The following is an 18,885-nucleotide window of genomic DNA, read 5'->3' as shown; positions in this document are numbered from 1 at the left end:
TGGCATTTTTTGCACATCCGTTTATACCTCAGGATGTGGGATTAATTATGAAGCACAGCTGAGCTCTGACTGACGTAAACATAACAGTACTTAGGAGACATCTTACTGGTGGCACCACAGATATGATATTTGCGCTGTCGACACTGCTAACATGCCAAGAAAATACACACTGGTGTAAAACGCCAGCCCCGATGTTAGGGCAGGTGCAAGGCAGTATTAAGAGTGTGGCTGTGGGTTAAAATGTAAAGTCCTCAATGTAGGACAGTCAGAGACATCTATCTTAGAATCTCAGTACCCTCGTTGGGTCAAAGGGTCCTAGTTTAGGTCTTAAGGTAGTCTAGACCTACCTTAATTAAACAATAACTGCATTAAAAAAATGGTTTCAATATAGTTTTTAATTCAGGGTTGGATAATTTATAGCATCAGAACTACACCGCTAATTACATCACAAACATTAAAGCAGAGAGACTTTTGCTTCAAATTACAGGCTTACGTATCAGTTTTGCTTGCCATAAATGTAGCAGTAAGCCTACAGATTTATATTCAGCCATTATGTTTGAAGACATTTAATTTAGTATTTCTGTATGCTTGTGTGCAAACAGGAGTACTAGCACATAAGAGTGCTTCCTTCTAGTCCCAATGGAGAAAATGGATGAAAGAGATATTTTATTTGCAGCAGCGAACTAATCAACACAGCTGCACTGTCAATACACAGGGGACACAGTGCAAAAGCACAAGATCAGGGTGTGCAGCATATGATCGATGACATCATACACTCACTGTCTAGGGCACCATATGGCAACATCCTTCAACTGACCAATGAGAAAGTGAAATTCCACTCCTCAGAATGTAATTGGGTAGAGAGAGGCCCATCTAGCCCAGCCCTCATCACTTGCTGAACAGCAGAGAATTCAATCTTGAATGCCATAATATTCAATTCAATTCAATTTTATTTGTATAGCGCTTTTTACAATACAAGATTGTCACAAAGCAGCTTTACAAAGAACCCGGGCCTAATATGCATGCAATATGTTCAGAAATGCAAGCCCAAGCTGTCCCCAGGGCATATCCCCAGGGTGCACAGACCCAGGCTACAACCAAACAGACTGTGGTTTATAACACATTTTTAGAGCAAAATGTATAAAGTACATCCAGACATTGTGATCATCAGACCATGTTATCATATTCTAGCCCTAATTACCAATACAGTCAAAACATGGAAACATGGTGATACATTCATATAATACTCCTGACAACAGAGTCAGTATTCAGAGATAAGAAATGTACAAACCAGGTAATGAGACTAAATATTATGTGATACAGAATACATTTTATCCCTGCATTTTATTCATGTTTTCTCCTCTCAGCCACTGTTATTCAAACACAGCGAGTACTGCAATGTTGACAAAAGGCAAAAAAAGAAAAGCTACACAGTAGAACATCTTGTCACTTTCAGAACAATTTTTTAGTGTACCACTGCAGAGAATTTCCAGACAGGAGTACTCTCTGTTTCCTCAAGCTATTGTTAGATCTGACCATCTGGGATATTTCAAAGTTAGTATTTGTCATTACTGTCATTATTAAAAGAAATATAGGCCTAGCCATTGAGACACTGCTCAAAGGGGGATTCTACAGTCGCTAAATAGTTTTTCTTTGCTTAAAGGACAACCTGTCAGCTGCAGCTTAAAAGACTACATTGTTAAAAACAGACAGCTTCCTGGTGCGTGTGGAGAGAATGGCGGGTTTGTTTTAAAATGATTTGCAGCGTCAGTCTGTTCAAACAATCGCACTGTTCTTTCCCAAGATGCTATGTCCCTTCATATTAAAATCACAATCATCTTAATGGGTATACGAAATGAAGGGGTTTATGGAGTGGTTTTGAAAGAAAACTGAAAAAAATAACTGTGAAAAATTGATTCAAACAGCCCCCTCCCCCAACCAGAAAAAGGGTATGTTTACTCTGCTGTACATGTTACCCATGTGCTATATTTTTAAACTGAAAAATGATTTGGCCTATAAGAGATAACAGTACATCTGTGTTACTGTAGGTCACAATATTATCTAATTTGCAGTAAGACGTTTCTCGACAACATGGCAAAACCTTAACTGCAATGCAACTACAACATTTCAGCAGAGTACTGTCCGCTTGCCATAATGTGGTTGACAAATGTGAACGTGTGTATGGGCATTTGTGTGTAGCATATACTGTTTTTGTAAATATATGTGTAATACATTATACAGTGCCCTACATAATGTTTAGGACAAAGACCCATCATTTATTTATTTGCCTCTGTACTCCACAATAGGGCATTATTATACATTTATATACATACATCTATATATTGGCTTCACCATGTAGAAATTACAGCAGCGTTTATACATATTCCCCAATTTGAAAGTAGTCATGTTTAGTATTTTGTTGCATATCCTTTGCATGCAATGATTGCCTGTGAAGTCTGTGATTCATGGACATCACCAGCTGCTGGGTGTCTGCCAGGCCTGTATCTTTAGCTCATGCGTGTTTCAGGGGCTAGTCCCGTTAGTTTTTTTTTTTACTGAAATGCTCCCAAGTTTGTTCTTATGGTACCCTGAAAAGATGGCGAAATATGTATGATGCATAATTTCTACATGGTGAAACCAAAATGTCTAAAAAAAACAAAAAATACCCTTTAATAAAATCTGAGAATGTGCACTTGTCACATTCTCACCTTTGTGTGATTCCAAATCGAAAGCTGTGGCAAATCATCAGAGGCAAATCAAGACATCATGGATCATTGTCCCAAACATTATGGAGGGCACTGTATACGGTTAATAACACACTGTGCATGTTGTAAATGTAAAACAAAGCATTGGCCATTTTAGCATCCTTTTCACCACCTTTATTGTTAATTTACTAACTACCCTTAATCTTTTGCATCAAATTATCTTGTGCTGAAACAGCAACCAGAAAATCAAACTAAATTTTAGCAGATGTTAACGGGTACTTCTTTCAATAAATATCCGCAAAAACCTTCAGAAGAACTTCTGTAATTGTTTACCCTACACCAAGGCCTTGGTTTACATAAATGCAGATCAAAGACCATTGAACAAAATCCCCCATCCTCCAAATCTGCTATTTGATCAACCCAGACATTTTTTTTAAATTACGCAACATCCTGTTGGCTGTTTACTCTTTAAACAATCCTAGTCCTTTAAAAAGGCTAAAGAATGCAGGAAGTGCATTTCTTTTGAAGGGCCTGCCCCTCGACAGGAGTCTGATCCTGGCTTCCCCTTCTCCAGCTAGGAAAGCCGATGAAAGCTGAAGGGCGAAACAGTCTAGCCGATGAGGGCTTGCATTATGGCCTATATTTTACTGTTATCTCTGAAAAAAAAAAAAAAAAAAAAACTAGGACAGCATAACCTTATTGAGCTGCAGCATTCGCTCTGATTGGCTGTGTTATCTGGGGATAACTGCGAGCCGTGTGTGGTGCAGTGGACTGGAGGCCGATGGCAAAGCTATGAAGGCTTGCACGGCCGTTCAAAGCTCATTAAAAAAACTGAGACATGAACCCAGCATGTGGCCTGCTCCGAGGCAAGGGCTGTGCTTTAAGGTGATGCGCTACGACCAAACTGGACGCTCCAACCTTGTGTCTTTTGCACAAAGGGGCTCACAGATGATGCTCAAATTCTCCAATTTCCCCATTATGTGGATTGGTAGATATTGGTAGCACAGGAAACGGGACAAGCCTATCTAGATTATTTTTATCAGACAGACGATGCCCTAATAAAAAAAAAAAAACTAAACCCTCATTTGGTCACAAGATGGACTTCTCCCATTCACTCTGCCCATCTGTGTAGCAGACAGATCTGTGGAACATGTGGGCAGCTGGAACACAACCAGGGCTTTGGGACGGAAAGGGGAGGCAGTCTTATTTTTGGACACACTTCAGGTGCGTGAGTGTAGGATCTTTCTGGCCACATGCTTTCAGGATGTGGAGGCCACAGGTATAAATAGCCTGCGCCAACAATGGTAGAAAGAAACAGCAACAGCAGAAAGGCCTCGTGAACTCAAGCACTCGCGCCATTAAATTGAGGGAACAGCTCCAGGAACGGGAGGGAAAAGACGGGTCACGCAGCTCTCGTCAGCAGAAAGCCCAGAGCGCGCAGATGAATGGCCCACGGACCCGCGCGGCAGTTAAACATTAATGTCGCCATCTCAGCCTTCGTCAGGAGGCGAGGGAGAGGCTGTCCTATGGACTGCAGATCTGCATCACGGTCTTCCAGGTGTGATAGAACCCATTCACATAAGCAAAGTTAGACTTTACGGGGCGTTTCCAGCAATAACATCAGCCCGAGGGATGACCCAAACAGCTGTCGCAGTCGGGCATATTGTGGCTCCATCTGCAGGATGGTTGCAGGTTCTATACCTGGACTGGCCAATGCTGTACCCTTGAGCAAAGGATATACCTTTGAGCAAGGCACTAAGCCTGAACCAGTCTATAAACAGATACTATTTTTTGAAAAGGATGCTGTACAAGTTGTTCAGGAAAAATTATTTCTGCAAAATGCACAAATGCAAACAGCATTTCAAGCCGATTTATTATTACACACCCAAACCAGGATGTTAACCAAAATATACAGTATATTCCTGATGACCAAACCATAACACAAGGACACAGGCTTGAATTCACAGGACCGATGGGTGAAGGGCTCTGGGAAGGTGTCACAGCACGGACCCCGGGAGGCACAGCCTGCAGAGCGTCAGCGCTCCCGTGGAGGGTCTGTCATTCGACGCTCTTGTGGTTACATGCCTTCTGGAGCCAGGCTGGCGTGGGGACCAAGGGCAAGAGACGCCGGGCAGGCCGCATAGCGACAAAGGCTCTGGGAGCAGCACGTGAAATACAGTCTGCTTGGGTTACACAAGATATAGGCCAATGCCTCTACCCCGAAAAAGACAGAAGTAGGTTCACGCGAGTCAAAGACATGGGCAGAGAGTGGTTTCAGAAGAGCTGTAGCATTGTTTAAAGGTTTAGGAGCCTTACAGCATTGGGGGGAAATGCTGCAGACACTGGAAATAAAGCCTGTAGACCACAATGGAAAATGTAAATACGGAGACTCAGTCAGTGGCAGCAGAGATCAGAGGCAGCTAATGGGTAGTAACCAGGAACAAGACCCCAAAATTCAGCAAGATTTGTCGTACTATTACTACCAAGTGCAGTATTCAGAAAATAAAGAGTATATTTCTGAAACCATCTTCTTAAAGGGAATAGCCGTGTAAATTCTTTCATCACTCATTTTCACACTTCTGATTTCAAACTGAAATTGGTGCACAATAGTTTTTGTTGCATGAATAGTTTTTTGGTAAAAATAGTACACATGCAGTAATTATATTCCAGGATCAGAGTACAGTATGAGCTAATACCACCTGGGCTGGTCCTCCAGATTTGGCTGCTTGGTAGCACAGAGGACTGCCATATGAGATCATCATGTCTCTGGACTATGGAGTCTGACGCAACAGTGAAATTGCTTGGTGTGGGGTTTAAGATATAATATACTGGGCTGTTAGAGAAAAGGAGTCTCGCACTGGAGACCAGGCTCAATCTTCCAACAGGAAATATTGCTCACAGAAATATGAACCATACAGCCATTTTTCAAATAATCTGGCAGGACTGCAGGAAGGGGAATAATTTCAATTTCAAGTAACGTCTGCCGAACCAGTGTGAAAATGATAATGTAGGAATATGCGTATTCACACATATTTCTGGTGGCAGTGCGTCACAGGAGGAGGCGAGGTACAAATTCAGTCAAATTCATTCAACGGAGACGCCATAGCAGGGACCCAACAGCAGAGATGTGAAGTTAGCACGGAAATCCAAGCAATGAAATCCGCTACCTACACCTGTGACGTGAACAGGCCTATGAAAATATAGATACAGAAATAGATTATTGGTGGGTGCCAGACTATGATTTGACTATCTCAGAAACTGCTGATCTGCTGGGATTGCAGACTGTACAACAGTCTCTAGAGTTTGCAGAGAATGGTGTGAAAAATTAAAATCATCCAGTGATCAGCAGTTCTGCGAGCAGAAACACGTTTCTTAATGAGAGAGGTCAGAAGAGATTGGTCAAAGCTGACAGGAAGGCGACAGTAACGCAAATAACCACACATTACAACAGTGGTATGCAGAAGAGCATCTCTGAACACACAATGAACGCGTCAAGTGAATAAGCTAGAGCAGCAGAAGAAGTCTAAAAGTCTAATAAATACCTAATAACAGTGAGGTAATGCGTGTACAGAGTTTGTTTTGTTTTGTTTGTTTTTTTTAGCAGAGACCACCCCTTTTTGTCCAGTGCAATTGTTGTGGAACTTGAACGATAGGCCAATTAAAAAATGGGGTGCTTTTTACCATTTGCATATGAATTAAGGTGATTCACACTCTAAATCACAATGCAAAGAATACCACCTACGCAAATTGTTTTTTTCAACAGGTGGTGACATTAATGCGTGGGGATGGCAGAGTAGTTACTGTTATGCACTTAGATGAGAGAAGAGTGCTATTCATTGAGTTTTTTGCAGGGCAATTAATGATCTCCAATGTCATTGCTTCTGCTCCATAACATGTGTCTGTTACGCTTGGAAGAAGGTGTGATATGTGTGGCTAACGCAGCAGGGAAAGTCTGGATGGCTTGGAGAAGCCTGGCAGCCCTGCTACCTTGTGTCATACTGTGTATAGAAGGCAATGCCTTTCACACAACAGCATCTTATCGGCTGTCATAACCAGCACAAGTTTACCTTGTCCATTCAAAGCAACGTACAGGGCAATATAGGCTGACAGTGCTAAAATCAGCACAGTAGTCAATTATGCTTAGAAAAAGCAGATTCAGAAGGCAAATTAAAGCACCTCTGTATCCTCTGACAGGCCAAGAAGCTTCTATATAAATGTATGTTTCTTTTACTTTCTTAAGTGGAATCTGAGGGGAGCTGGGCTGTTGCGGAAGGGGATTAACTGTCTGAAGGGGTGCCGCATGGATGGATAGACGGATGGATTAGTTAGTTGTCCACGATAGTTGCAATCAACCCAATTTACTGAGGAACACCAGAACTATCAGGGACCAGGACACCCAATGAGCCTCAATGAGCTGATGGCCTGTCCTCGTCGCCAAAACATTCTCATGATCTTCTGCTAACATGACCAGGAATCTCAACAAAGCAATCACCCTTGTGCTCAGTGCCAAAGATGCATCAATATGGGAATGTCTTTCTTCCTATACGGTCCAAATATCAGACAGGCTATCCCACAAAAAGCATTTACCTTCCAGCTCAGTTGTGGTCTGGGGTGACTTCTGTAAGAATTGACAACCCTGTGCCAATTCATTGCTTACTCTCTCAAAGGAAGAAAAAATAAAGCCCTCGTATGCCTGCCTGAGCCACAAACTGACAAAGCAATAATATTGTTCAGAGGGAAGAATGAAGCAGGCACTTTGTGTGACAGCACCATTTTTACTTGGCATGCATTTTTCTTGTTGACTGGTACTATACAGTTACAGCAAGCAGAACTGTATTTTGCTGTTACATAGTGGCCTTTGTGCTAAACGTCTTTTCACTCCCAAGCCTCTAACATGCAGCTACCTCTTTTACAGTAGATCGTGAAGAATCACCAAGACAAGGAACAGGTAAGTTAACTGAGGCCTATCAGGGGGTTGGGGGCAAGCAGCTAAGGCACACTTTCATAATGTGGGCCACAGACCAGTATCAAAGCGTGACCAAGTGCTGACTGTGGCTGGGAGACAGATGATTTGGTGTCATTGAGGGTGTCCCCGCTCCCAGGGCCTCCATCCATCCATCCATCCATCCATCCATTATCTTAACCCGCTTATCCTGAACAGGGTCGCAGGGGGGCTGGAGCCTATCCCAGCATACATTGGGCAAAAGGCAGGAATACACCCTGGACAGGTCGCCAGTCCATCACAGAGCACACACATCATTCACTCACACACTCATACCTACAGGCAATTTAGACTCTCCAATCAGCCTAACCTGCATGTCTTTGGACTGTGGGAGGAAACTGGAGTACCCGGAGGAAACCCACACAGACACGGGGAGAACATGCAAACTCCGCACAGAGAGGCCCCAGCCGACGGGGATTCGAACCCAGGACCTCCTTGCTGTGAGGCGGCAGTGCTACCCACTGCACCATCCGTGCCTCCCCCATCAATTTCCACCATACAAAAAAGCTACGAGGCAATAATCAGCCACATTAAACTGCTGTAGCACAACTGCAGTTTCTGCCATCACTCAGCTATTAATAATAATGGGTCGACAAACAATGTAATGTCAGGACTTATGATGATGGACAGTGTTGTTGGCTGCGCTGCTACCAAGTGTCAGCAGGAGGTCTAAAGAGATCAAACAGGAGGGCATTTCCACAACTGAAGCAGGCTTGACCTGGGGCCATATTTCCTCTCAATATGACAACACACTACAATATACTCATAGTCTCTAGTCTGAAAACAGGCTGTCCATGCAAAGGTGATGGGCAAAATAAATAGAACCAGGCGCAAATAAATGCACAACCTACCTATAATCTGCAGCAGATTATCTAAAGGACCTAAATAACAGTGGAAAAACCGATTAGTCATCTAGCAAAAAAGTGCCTTTTTAATCGGTTTGAAACTCCTTCAAAAGATGCCATAACCTAGTCCAATAATTTATATTTAAATTAGCACAAATAATGTTCATAATATAACCTTAGTCAATGTCACACCCCACCATTTTAAAATCAGTGTCAAAGGAAATTACTGTGAAAGTGAGGAGAAGCCAAGCTGGCAAGTGTCCGAGTAGGGCATCAATATTCACAGCACCTGAACGGCACTGCACTTGCTATGAGGGTAGAGGCGGCAGTATTCGATGACTTCTTAATTATTCAGACTATATCTACATTCCTGTGCTGCATTGTAAAACAGGCAAGAAAAAAAAATACCTAAAGCACACAAAATGGTATGGTTTATATTCAAGGTGGATATTCACTTATCCACTTTGTGTTAAAGGTACAGCACGCACAGCGCCAATAAATGTAGCTCAATAAACAGTAGGCCCAATTACCAGGGAGAGCATTTTTAGCCGAAAGTAGAAAAGATTGGCTTGAAACTGAGATTGATCTCAGTGGCCCACTGGCTGATGACATATTAAAACTTGCAATAAAGCAACCAACCGCCCGCCTGAATTTATACCTTTGGTGGTTGGGCAGTCGCACCCCTGCCTGCAAGTATACTCATATTGGATTAAAATGTGCATTTCCAGCATTAATACGTGACCTCATCGGAGTGCCCTGAGGTCTATGGGCCTTCTTCAAAACTGTGTCAGCTGCAGGGCTCTGAAACCTCTTCACCTCTTCCCATTTACTGCTGTACATAAATTCTAGTGAGGCGAGTGTAGCTGGAGTTCAACAGTCCTTCACACTGACATCACCAGTCCCCAGCCGTGAAGATCCCAGCACAATGTGCATGTCTTCCGTGTGGCAGAACTAATATGGACTGATTATCAGGAAGAAGCTGAGACCCCCCCCAAAGATGACTGGCAGTTGGAGCATCAATGCCCAGGTGGGTTTGCAGATTATCATACAAATCATGCGCGTTTCATTGCAACAAATGGGATGTGCTTCAGAAGGGTTTCACAGGCACAGTCTCCCTACCGCAGACCACAATGCCTCTGTGTGTCCGAAACAGCCTGCCCTCAAAATATACCGTCTGCTAGACATACTGCATACTTATTTTAGTACACGCCCGAATGCAGGCAGTGAGTGCACTGGATAAAAAAAGTTGAGTGGGCAATATTTTCTCTAATTATAGTGTACTTAACATCCCCGGATGATATACAGTGGCTTCAGAAACCCCATCACATTTTGCACACTTTATTGAGTCATCTTTAGATACAATCACAGTCTAATAAATCAGAGGAAGAGCCGGGGTCTTTTAATTAGAAGGGTGGAAATCTAACAACACTTCTGCACCACCGTTGGACCATCGTATGGAGGATGTTTCAGGCAGTCAGCAGTATCTTTAGTACAGAGTATTCATTTTGAGAACTGAGTACTTAGGAGGCCGTTTTGGGCATGGCTACTGTATCATCCAGGGATTAGGTATACTACTATGTTTAGAGAAAGGTTTGCCAACTTAACAACTTTTTCATCCAGTGTACTTACTCAGTAGTAGGCAAGCAGTTTTGGACACGCCCAGTCTACACTGAAAGCAAATCAACCCTCATTTTAAACAAACAATGCTTGTAATCAGAAGAAAGAGGACTGATTATTATGGAAATTCCCATCTGTGACTTGGCTAACGTTACAAAACCAGTAATGTCCATGATTAGCTACATGGCAATTGTATTTCATGGCCAGGAAGCCTTCAGTGCTTTTAAAATGATACACACTGTTGAAATGTATGAGCCATAAGGTCAGATAGGTATTGTAACTGAGTGGTGACGTGAATGAAGAATGGCAAGTCTGTACAACACAAAAACGACGGTAATCAACGCTCCTTTGTCTTTGACAGGAACACTGCGCAGTAATAAATGCAACACTCTGAACTTCTGTTTGGAATGGAGTAACAGACAATAAGCAAAACTGTATTCTCAGTACAAAAGCTCGACCAAGGAATATTTTACGAATCCAGCAGTAAGTATATTTTGGAATTAGTACTGCGGTGGAAATGATTTAATATTTAATGGAATGTATTACTTTGAATTTCGTAACCACAACCATTACGTTTAGGCAAAGACCAAGAGACGTGCGGCCCCACCCAGGGGAGAAGAGTCAGAGCTTCCAGGAGGTGAGTTCACTTTCAAGAGGAGCAATCAATTCCTTATCGAACTAAGATAGCTCCATCGTTGTGTGACCCAGTTATGCCATTCAATTGAGCTCAGCTTTCACAGTCCAAATAACTTGCATACAAAATGAACTATTTGTAAACTCTTCTCCAGACATCCAATAATGCTAATCTGTGTTGTCTTACATTTCTGGAATTTGATAACATGGACTAATTCCACAGCATAGACACAGAAGACAGGAGCAATGAGGGTACCTTAGACTTTGCTCCCACAACTGGTAAGTTGCAATGTTCCAGTAATCAGACCATGATATTTACAGAGTTCAAAGGTAATGCCCAGCCTTATGACACAAATAAAAAAAGAAATTGACTGACTGATGTCTAAAGTTCACGTAAACCTTTTCCAGGAAAGCATTTCCAAACAGGGCATCCTCAAGATTCTTGTATGCACAACTTTTTTTTTTTTTTATTAAGATATTTTTTAGGCCTTTTTCAGCTTTATTGGACAGTATATAGTATAGAGAGACAGGAAGAATGGGAGCGAGAGAGAGGGGAAGACATGCGACAAATGTCGGACGGTCGGATTCGAACTGCCGACGTCGCGGCTCACAATGAGCATGCGGTCAGTGCTCTACAGGCTGCGCCACCGAGACACCCCTTGTATGAACAACTTACATTCATTACATTATTACTATACATACACGGATCAGGCAAAATTGACTGCCAATAAACAAACGAACTGGACTCAGAGCAGTCCAGGACAGAGAAAAGGCCTCGTCTGGATGCTAGACTCCAACATGCACTTATTTACATGTCTACAGTCATTTTGGAATGCGTTTTCTTTCTTCACAGTGTGAGGAAATGGGGAGTGGGTGGAGTGTGAAGGAGAGCTGGTGCCGCCCAGAGACCCAGCGCAAATGCAAGGCGGTGGCACATATAATAAGAGAAACATAAGGGAAACAAACTCCTGTGTCATGAACGTGAATAACATTTTTTTTTAAGGCAGAGAGAGGGACTATTTTTGGACCAAAGCAAACTCAGACAAGTGCTCAGTCATCCAAAATTCCAAAAACCTTTATCATTACACGACTAATCTTCCTCCTCCTCTGCTTCCTCCGGCTCCCACCTACAAAAACAGCCCCCTACAGCGCAGAGGGAGCCTGCAAATGAATAATGCGCGCGGTGGCACGGTACCGCGCGTTCACCCCTTCTATCGGCCGAGAATTTCCCACGTGCCCTTTAACCAGACAAACCCGCCGTGCGTTTTCTTATTTTGGAGACGTGGGTAAAAATAGCTCCTTGGAAGGAAATGAGGCATACGGGTCTCTCGCCACGGACGGCAGGAGCCCGCGTGCGATTAAGCAGAGGGGGTCTGAGAGGCTCCCGGTGCAGCCAGGGCCTGCTGCCATTCCTCCACTGGTGCACCTCAGCTGCTCCGAGGATGGCCCAGAAACCCTCCACACTGAACGAGAGTAACCCCGAGCTACGCCACGCAGACGTCGCTGGCCCCCCGTGCCAGAAACGCAGAGATTAAGAAAGGGAAACCAAGATTATAACAAAATAGGTCTCATTTTACACTCCGCTATGAATTTGGAAACCAAAGTGTAATGGTCATATTTAAACAGATGGCAAAAAAAGAGACCAACCCTATTGCAAAAAAAGAAACAACCACAGGCAATTCTGAATTTGTTACCAGGGAAATGTTTTACCTGTGTGAAATGTCATTACTGCAGTTTATAAGGACTGTCGATATCCTAAATGATATTTCTGTGTGAGCAGAACATTCGTTGATGGAAAAGCCCTCCTTAATGAGAGAGTAGGAAAGGAGCATCTAATGGTACACCATCATTTTATTCAAAGTGATAAAGCCTCACCAACTCGTTTGACTTTTCCCAGAGTACAGGGTAAATAAATTCAACAATTAAATAAATCTTTCTTTTTTCTGCTCTTATATTCACTTGTTTGAATGCCCAGTCCAAATTTCTCCAGAGGCCTCTGATGTGAATATCTTGCATAGCCATCTGTACAAAAGCATTTAAGCCATCTTCAAAACCGCTGAATTGTCACATTTTACATTCCGTTGAGTAGCTGCACAGTCGCTGCACAAATGAGGACCAAATTGTCTATTATAGGCTTGCCATTACAGTACATAGAACAGAATGATTTATCAGTCCTTGGAATATACTGTATGCTGCAAATACATTTTAAGAGCAAGTTCTCAAATACTACTGCATACTACTACAGTACTACTCCGTAGTGTACATCCATTGTGGACACCACCTCCATGGGGGTTTACAATAGCCAGAGATTTGAAGTAGCACCAGAGAACTGGAACCAGCACTTGTTCATTGCCCAACAGAGGTGAACCCTGGACCCCTTACAGTTTTTGCCAGGGTTGGTCCCTCATCTCCGGCCATAAAAGACTGGCACAATTCTAAAGCACAATAAAAGACCTGCCTTTTCAATACAATTTACAAGGTGTAGGCCCACATGTTGCCTTTTTCTGTAATGTACATAATGTTACATGGTATTTCTAAATGCCTGGGTTTATTGGGTTGAAGTAGAAGTGAATCATAGTCAAGCTAACTCTTTCTGTGATGGCACCATGTCACAGAGTTAACAGTGCCAATGCACTTGCACAGGGAATATGAACGACACAGACAGCAGCCAGTCAGTAATGTCTTATAAAACAGTATTCAAATTCAAAAGGACTGGGGGATATTAAAATTGACATTCAAATCAGAGCTTTAAAACATCACCATGTGCGTAAAGGTTAATTAGAGAGGAACTGCGAATGGGTCCATGCATTCTCAGTAAGGCTCTTCACAACTTTCTACCTTGTAGCAGACAATAAAAAAGGAATATGCATATTTAACAGAACCTGGATGTACAGAAATATCAGGGGGTTTTCTCAGTAACAACTACAAGGTAAACAGCCATCTACTGAGCACAAGAAAGAACTCAACAGAAGCCCACAATAGATCTTTGCTCCTACAATGCTTGTTTGAGGATCAAACGCCACAATTAGCCGCAAGTAATAAGGATTACACTGGATGCACTTCAAAGTCCTAGCTCTTGGTAAACCAGGCAAAAACTTCTCTAAACCACCACTATGAGGCGAGTCTTTAAGTGCCAAAAAATAATTATCTGCTGTGTGCCAACCTTCCTGAAATAATCAAGAGCTGTTCCTGAGTAAATACGCTGGTGGGACTGAATGAAACATTACATTTGCACCCATGCTTTCCCCCATTCAAATAATTTTGGAATACCACTGCCGCATAGCAGTATGACAGCAGCAGGTTTTTTCATGCCCTCAATTAAAAGTGACCTTTTTTGGTGAATTCAAGAGCATACAATCTGTCTAGCATCTTCCTGCTTCCTCCCATAGCCCATGATCCCATCTCATATGGTATGGAAGCAGAGTGGCAGGAAATAAAGCAGAGCTGGCAGACCACCGGAAACAGATGCCAAGCTTCTGATCTTCCTCAGGACACTACTTGCAGCCTTCAGTGTGCTAACAGTCACTTTCACAACATTACATTAGTGGAGTTGGATTGTTTTCCCCCTGGGTTGGCTAATAAGACATACACAGACCCACAGAAAGGCCAACTATTTCCAGCGTATTGGCTTCCATACATGGCTAACATAACCTGGCACCCACCACCCATGTAGAGAATTCACCTTATACAACTATGGAACATACGGTAGGATCTCATCTGGACTTGTCTGGTTCGTCACAGAGGTTACCCGCTGGTGACCACTATAATGTGTATCTGTATTTGTGTAAAAACCCAACTTCATGAAAACCCACTTTTCATACGCTTACCCATTTGTTTCTCTTAGAAAACAAAAAAACATTACAAATGGCCTATGTAGATACTGTAAATGGTTAGACTTGACCATGCAGTTAATGGTGACAGACCATGCAGTTAAGATAGTTTGGTGTGCTGTCCGCAACTGTGCTACAGTTGTTGGCCAAATGCAAACCAAAACAGTTGGATAGTTTTGTATAATGACGCGTCCAAACGTGCAAGACCGGTGATCTTTGCCCAAGTCTCACAGTATCCTGTCATCCGAGAATTGCTGCACGTTTTTCCTTCTGCTGACAAACGCAGACATAAATAGTACGTTGGGTCACCATCACGATGCCAAATATATTGCCCTACACAGACAATACACTTGCCCAATAGGCAATACATCATATCCTCATCACAGTGACAAACTTGAAGAGACAGCCTACCGCTTGCTAACGTCAGGTCTTTAAAGAGTTTGGGCAAATAAACCAAACAGAGGTGCACAACTCACTGGCATTATGCGTTTGAATTATTCATGTTATCATTAGTTACAAATGTTATGATACAATTTACTTTGAAACATTTCGCGTATGCAGATAACGGAAATGTGTGTTACTGGGAAGTAGCGTACACAAATTAATTCGCAGTTAAAACGGCGCTGGGTCATATTTACTCAAGCCAAGAAGTCAATTTATTTGCTGTCCAGCCAGGGTTCATTAACGCTAGAAGTTATTTGAAAAGGTGACAATATTTCACCTGACACACCACAACACAGACTCGTTTCAATGTAAATGCGAAGCCCCAGTATAGGCAGGAAATCCATATGGCACTGGTGTTATTAAATAATACAAGTGTTTCTACTTAGGCCTCAACCCCTGTCCCACCAACGTCCTTAAACAAGTGAGCACTGTGCGCAAAGGGTAACAGAAAACGTTACCATGCAACAAACCGTTGACAATGTTGATACTTACAATCCAAATGTTTCTTTTTTGGCCCCATTATTTCATGCGTGGTCGCCTTGCATACAGTTTTGGACACTGCAGAACCAGTTACACTGTGTTGAGCTGCAGTTATCCTATCCGTAATGCTTTGTCCAGACATCTTCGCAGATTTGCAGAAAGAACAAAATACCGGTTATATCTTCCAGATTTAGAGGAATTTGGATTGCCCTCGGGGGCTTCCACGGTTCCGCCACCTGACAAAATACAGAGGAAAGAAAGAAAAAAAATAAGACCGGCCGTAACGCGACTCGCGTAAAAAACCAGTAGGATAAAAAAAGAATTTTGCTTGTATCCACAGATGCGTCCTAGAAGCCCCAATGTAGCTTAATACAGATGCTTACGGAACGTCGGGCTTAAAAGATATATAAAAATCCAGTGCCTTCCTTTTTTATTTTATTTTAACGTCCTCACTTTATCTTACCCTCACCCTGTACCACACACTCTAACTCTCTCTCTCTCTCCCCCCTCTCGCTCTCTCTCGCTCTCGCTCTCTTTCCTTATGTGTCTCCTATCTTTTTTCGCCTCCCCCTGCTGGGTTTAAATGGACTGGAGGCTTGCAGGAAAATGGCGGGTCTGTTTCCTCCTCTCACTGGAGCCTCCCAAGGTTTGTGAGGATACTGTAGCGTTGACTGTCTAGCTGTAGCATTCCGAGTCAGTGGCTGCCGCCATTGTGGCTCAAAAACCGTTTCAATCGAACATTGGTTTCGGTGTGAATATTAGAGCCAATATGGAATGACAAATTCGGCAGTTGCCCAGTTACTCCTTAACGTTATATAGAACTTTGAGCTTCTGGGATCGTTTCACGTGACATATTGTATCCAACCACAACGAGCGTGATGAATTTCGCGATAGGAATGATACAATTTAGCGATAAGATGAGATACAGTGTAGTGGTCCAGAATTTTTGTGATGAGAGTGGAAAGGTGTGAAATTCAGGCAAGGAATAATTGACTGCATTAAAATCTTTATATATATATATATATATATATATATATATATATATATATATATAAAATATTATTATTATTATTATTATTATTATTATTATTATTTCATTAAAAATGACGGACACAGTTCAGTTCATACGAGGTAATGTGCTTTAGGTCGGATTGCCTAAAACATTGTAATTTGCTATCAAGTAATGACAACTTGATTCGAAAATTACTTTATTCGAAATTTATACAAGTAAAAGTTTATATTTGACAATTTAAGCGTTTGCCAAGGGAAAAAATATAATTACGACTGAAATATAATGTGCCTACTTGTTTTATCTTAGAAAATAATATCAATGTTCAAGTAAAGATAACGTCCTATCCTTGGGCATTATGGAAATCGGAATTGGCTATTAAATTAAAATATGAAGTCAATTCAGAATCAGTGCTTTCATTGATGAACTGCTCAAGTGAGTCCAACAAGGATTTTGTCTGGACTTGTTTTCACTTCCTGAATGAATTCCTGGAATTAGCCCAAATGGAAATAAACAAATCCAGTAAACATCAGGGCCAATTCACAAGATGGTGTCTGCTTGCTGGGAGTTCATTCATTTCTAATGTTGTAAAAGCAGACCTTGAAAGATTTGTAGTATGTTAGTTGTTGGTTTTTCATGTATGGGTGTGAGTTAAGGAAGGCAACCAATGGAGAGTAAATTAGACCGTTTGGTTGCTCAAGGCAGACTTTACTGTCCTCTGTGAAGGTGATAAAGACAATATTGACCCCACTCCATCAGTGAAACTCACAAAGGGTATGAAGGATACCAGTGAAATGTGAGGCTTATGGAAGGCATTTACGGCATATCGCTAAGTGAAATACGAAGTTTATGGAAACCTTATGGCTATAATTTCGCCACGCATCCAGACTATATAAAGATAAATTAAAATAATGAATGCATTTTTTCCAGGAAAACATTTTAATCAGACATACAGTGGGCTCCAGAATTATTGGCACCCTTAATAAAAGTGGATAAAAAAGGCAGCATATAATAAACAACATAGGTAATGATCTATATGTTATGTTCAAATATATGGGAAAACAATATCTTTTTGTTTCAATACATTTACTCTCATGTTTCTATGTCTTTTATTTAGTAATCTAAATGGTAAATGGTTGGCATTTATATAGCACCTTTATCCAAAGCACTGTACAATTGATGCTTCTCATTCACACATTCATACACACACTCACACACCGATGGCAACTGGCTGCCATGCAAGGCACCGACCAGCTCGTCAGGAGCATTTAGGGGTTAGGTGTCAGCCTCCACAGGCCGCTTGGCACCTCCCCCTCTCCGAACCTCCACCTCACGCTCACGACTGCTGTCTGTTCTGGCTCCACGGTGGTGGAACGAACTCCCCGTTGAGGTCAGAACTGTAGAATCTCTCCCCACCTTCAAACGCAAGCTGAAGACACACCTCTTCAAGCAGCACCTCTCCTCATCCCTCCCTACCTCCCTGTGAACCTTAATTGTTGTCTCTGTGACTTGTGCTTTGTGTATCTGTATTTTTTAGTTGGCTAGGTAAGCAGTGTTTTGATAGTTAACTTTGGTCACTTTTGCTCTGTTTGTTTGTTTCTTGTTTAAAAAAAAGAATTTTTAAAAAAAATTGGTCCTCGTCCTTATCTTTGTTGTACAGGTAGCAGTTCAAATTGTACTTCCCTCTAGGGTCTTTCAGCGAACTTATCCCTGGTTATGGATATGCACTTTGTTGTACGTCGCTCTGGATAAGAGCGTCTACCAAATGCCAATAATGTAATGTAATGTAATGTAATGTAATGTGTCTTGCTCAGGGACACTTCGACACAGCCCAGGTGGGGGATTGAACCGGCAACCCTCCGACTGCCAGATGACTGCTCTTACTGCCTGAGCTATGTCGCCCCCCTAATTTTTTTCTGAAAACCACAGGTGCCAAAATTTTAGGCACCCCAAACAATTATTGTAAGTAAAATCAAACAAAGTGTAATTGGCAATACTATTTTATTTAATATAGTTAATCTCAGTCTAAAGGAACTATATTGTGTCATTCCATCACTTCCTGTTTCACTGGAGTATAAAAATGAGAAAACAGGCATGCATAATACCTTTGTCAACCATCAGCATGGGAAAAGCCAAAGAACTGTCAATTCAGAAGACACAGATGGTAGTTGACCATCACAAGTCTGGTAATGGGTTAAAAAAACAAAAACATAAACAGTTAAACATACCACTTAGCACTGTAAGAGCAATAATAAGAAGGCGTAAAACAAATTAAATGGTTATCAGGAAGAGGACGCAAGTGCATATTACACCCAGGGAT

At 42.0% G+C, this 18,885-nt stretch overlaps 1 protein-coding gene across 29 annotated transcripts in view; it reads right to left on the bottom strand.

Annotated features, from left to right (window-relative positions):
- The window catches only part of picalma (phosphatidylinositol binding clathrin assembly protein a), a 50,561-nt gene extending 34,254 nt beyond the window's left edge, over positions 1-16,307 (bottom strand). For 5 of the 29 annotated variants that reach the window (XM_061247432.1, XM_061247433.1, XM_061247441.1 and 2 more), the window contains exon 1: positions 15,569-16,302. In XM_061247432.1, the coding sequence (XP_061103416.1) occupies positions 15,569-15,698 (130 nt within the window). In that variant the 5' untranslated portion in view covers positions 15,699-16,302. Of the gene's footprint in view, positions 1-15,568 lie in introns of all 29 variants that reach the window. The other 24 variants (XM_061247435.1, XM_061247434.1, XM_061247440.1 and 21 more) reach the window with 12 other exon arrangements.
- Positions 16,308-18,885: the final 2,578 nt, after the last annotated feature.

This window comes from Conger conger, chromosome 7 (genome assembly GCF_963514075.1).
Source record: "Conger conger chromosome 7, fConCon1.1, whole genome shotgun sequence".
Lineage (NCBI taxonomy): Eukaryota > Metazoa > Chordata > Actinopteri > Anguilliformes > Congridae > Conger > Conger conger.
Note: the sequence above shows the minus strand (reverse complement) of the source record. Positions and strands in the feature narration are given on the sequence as shown.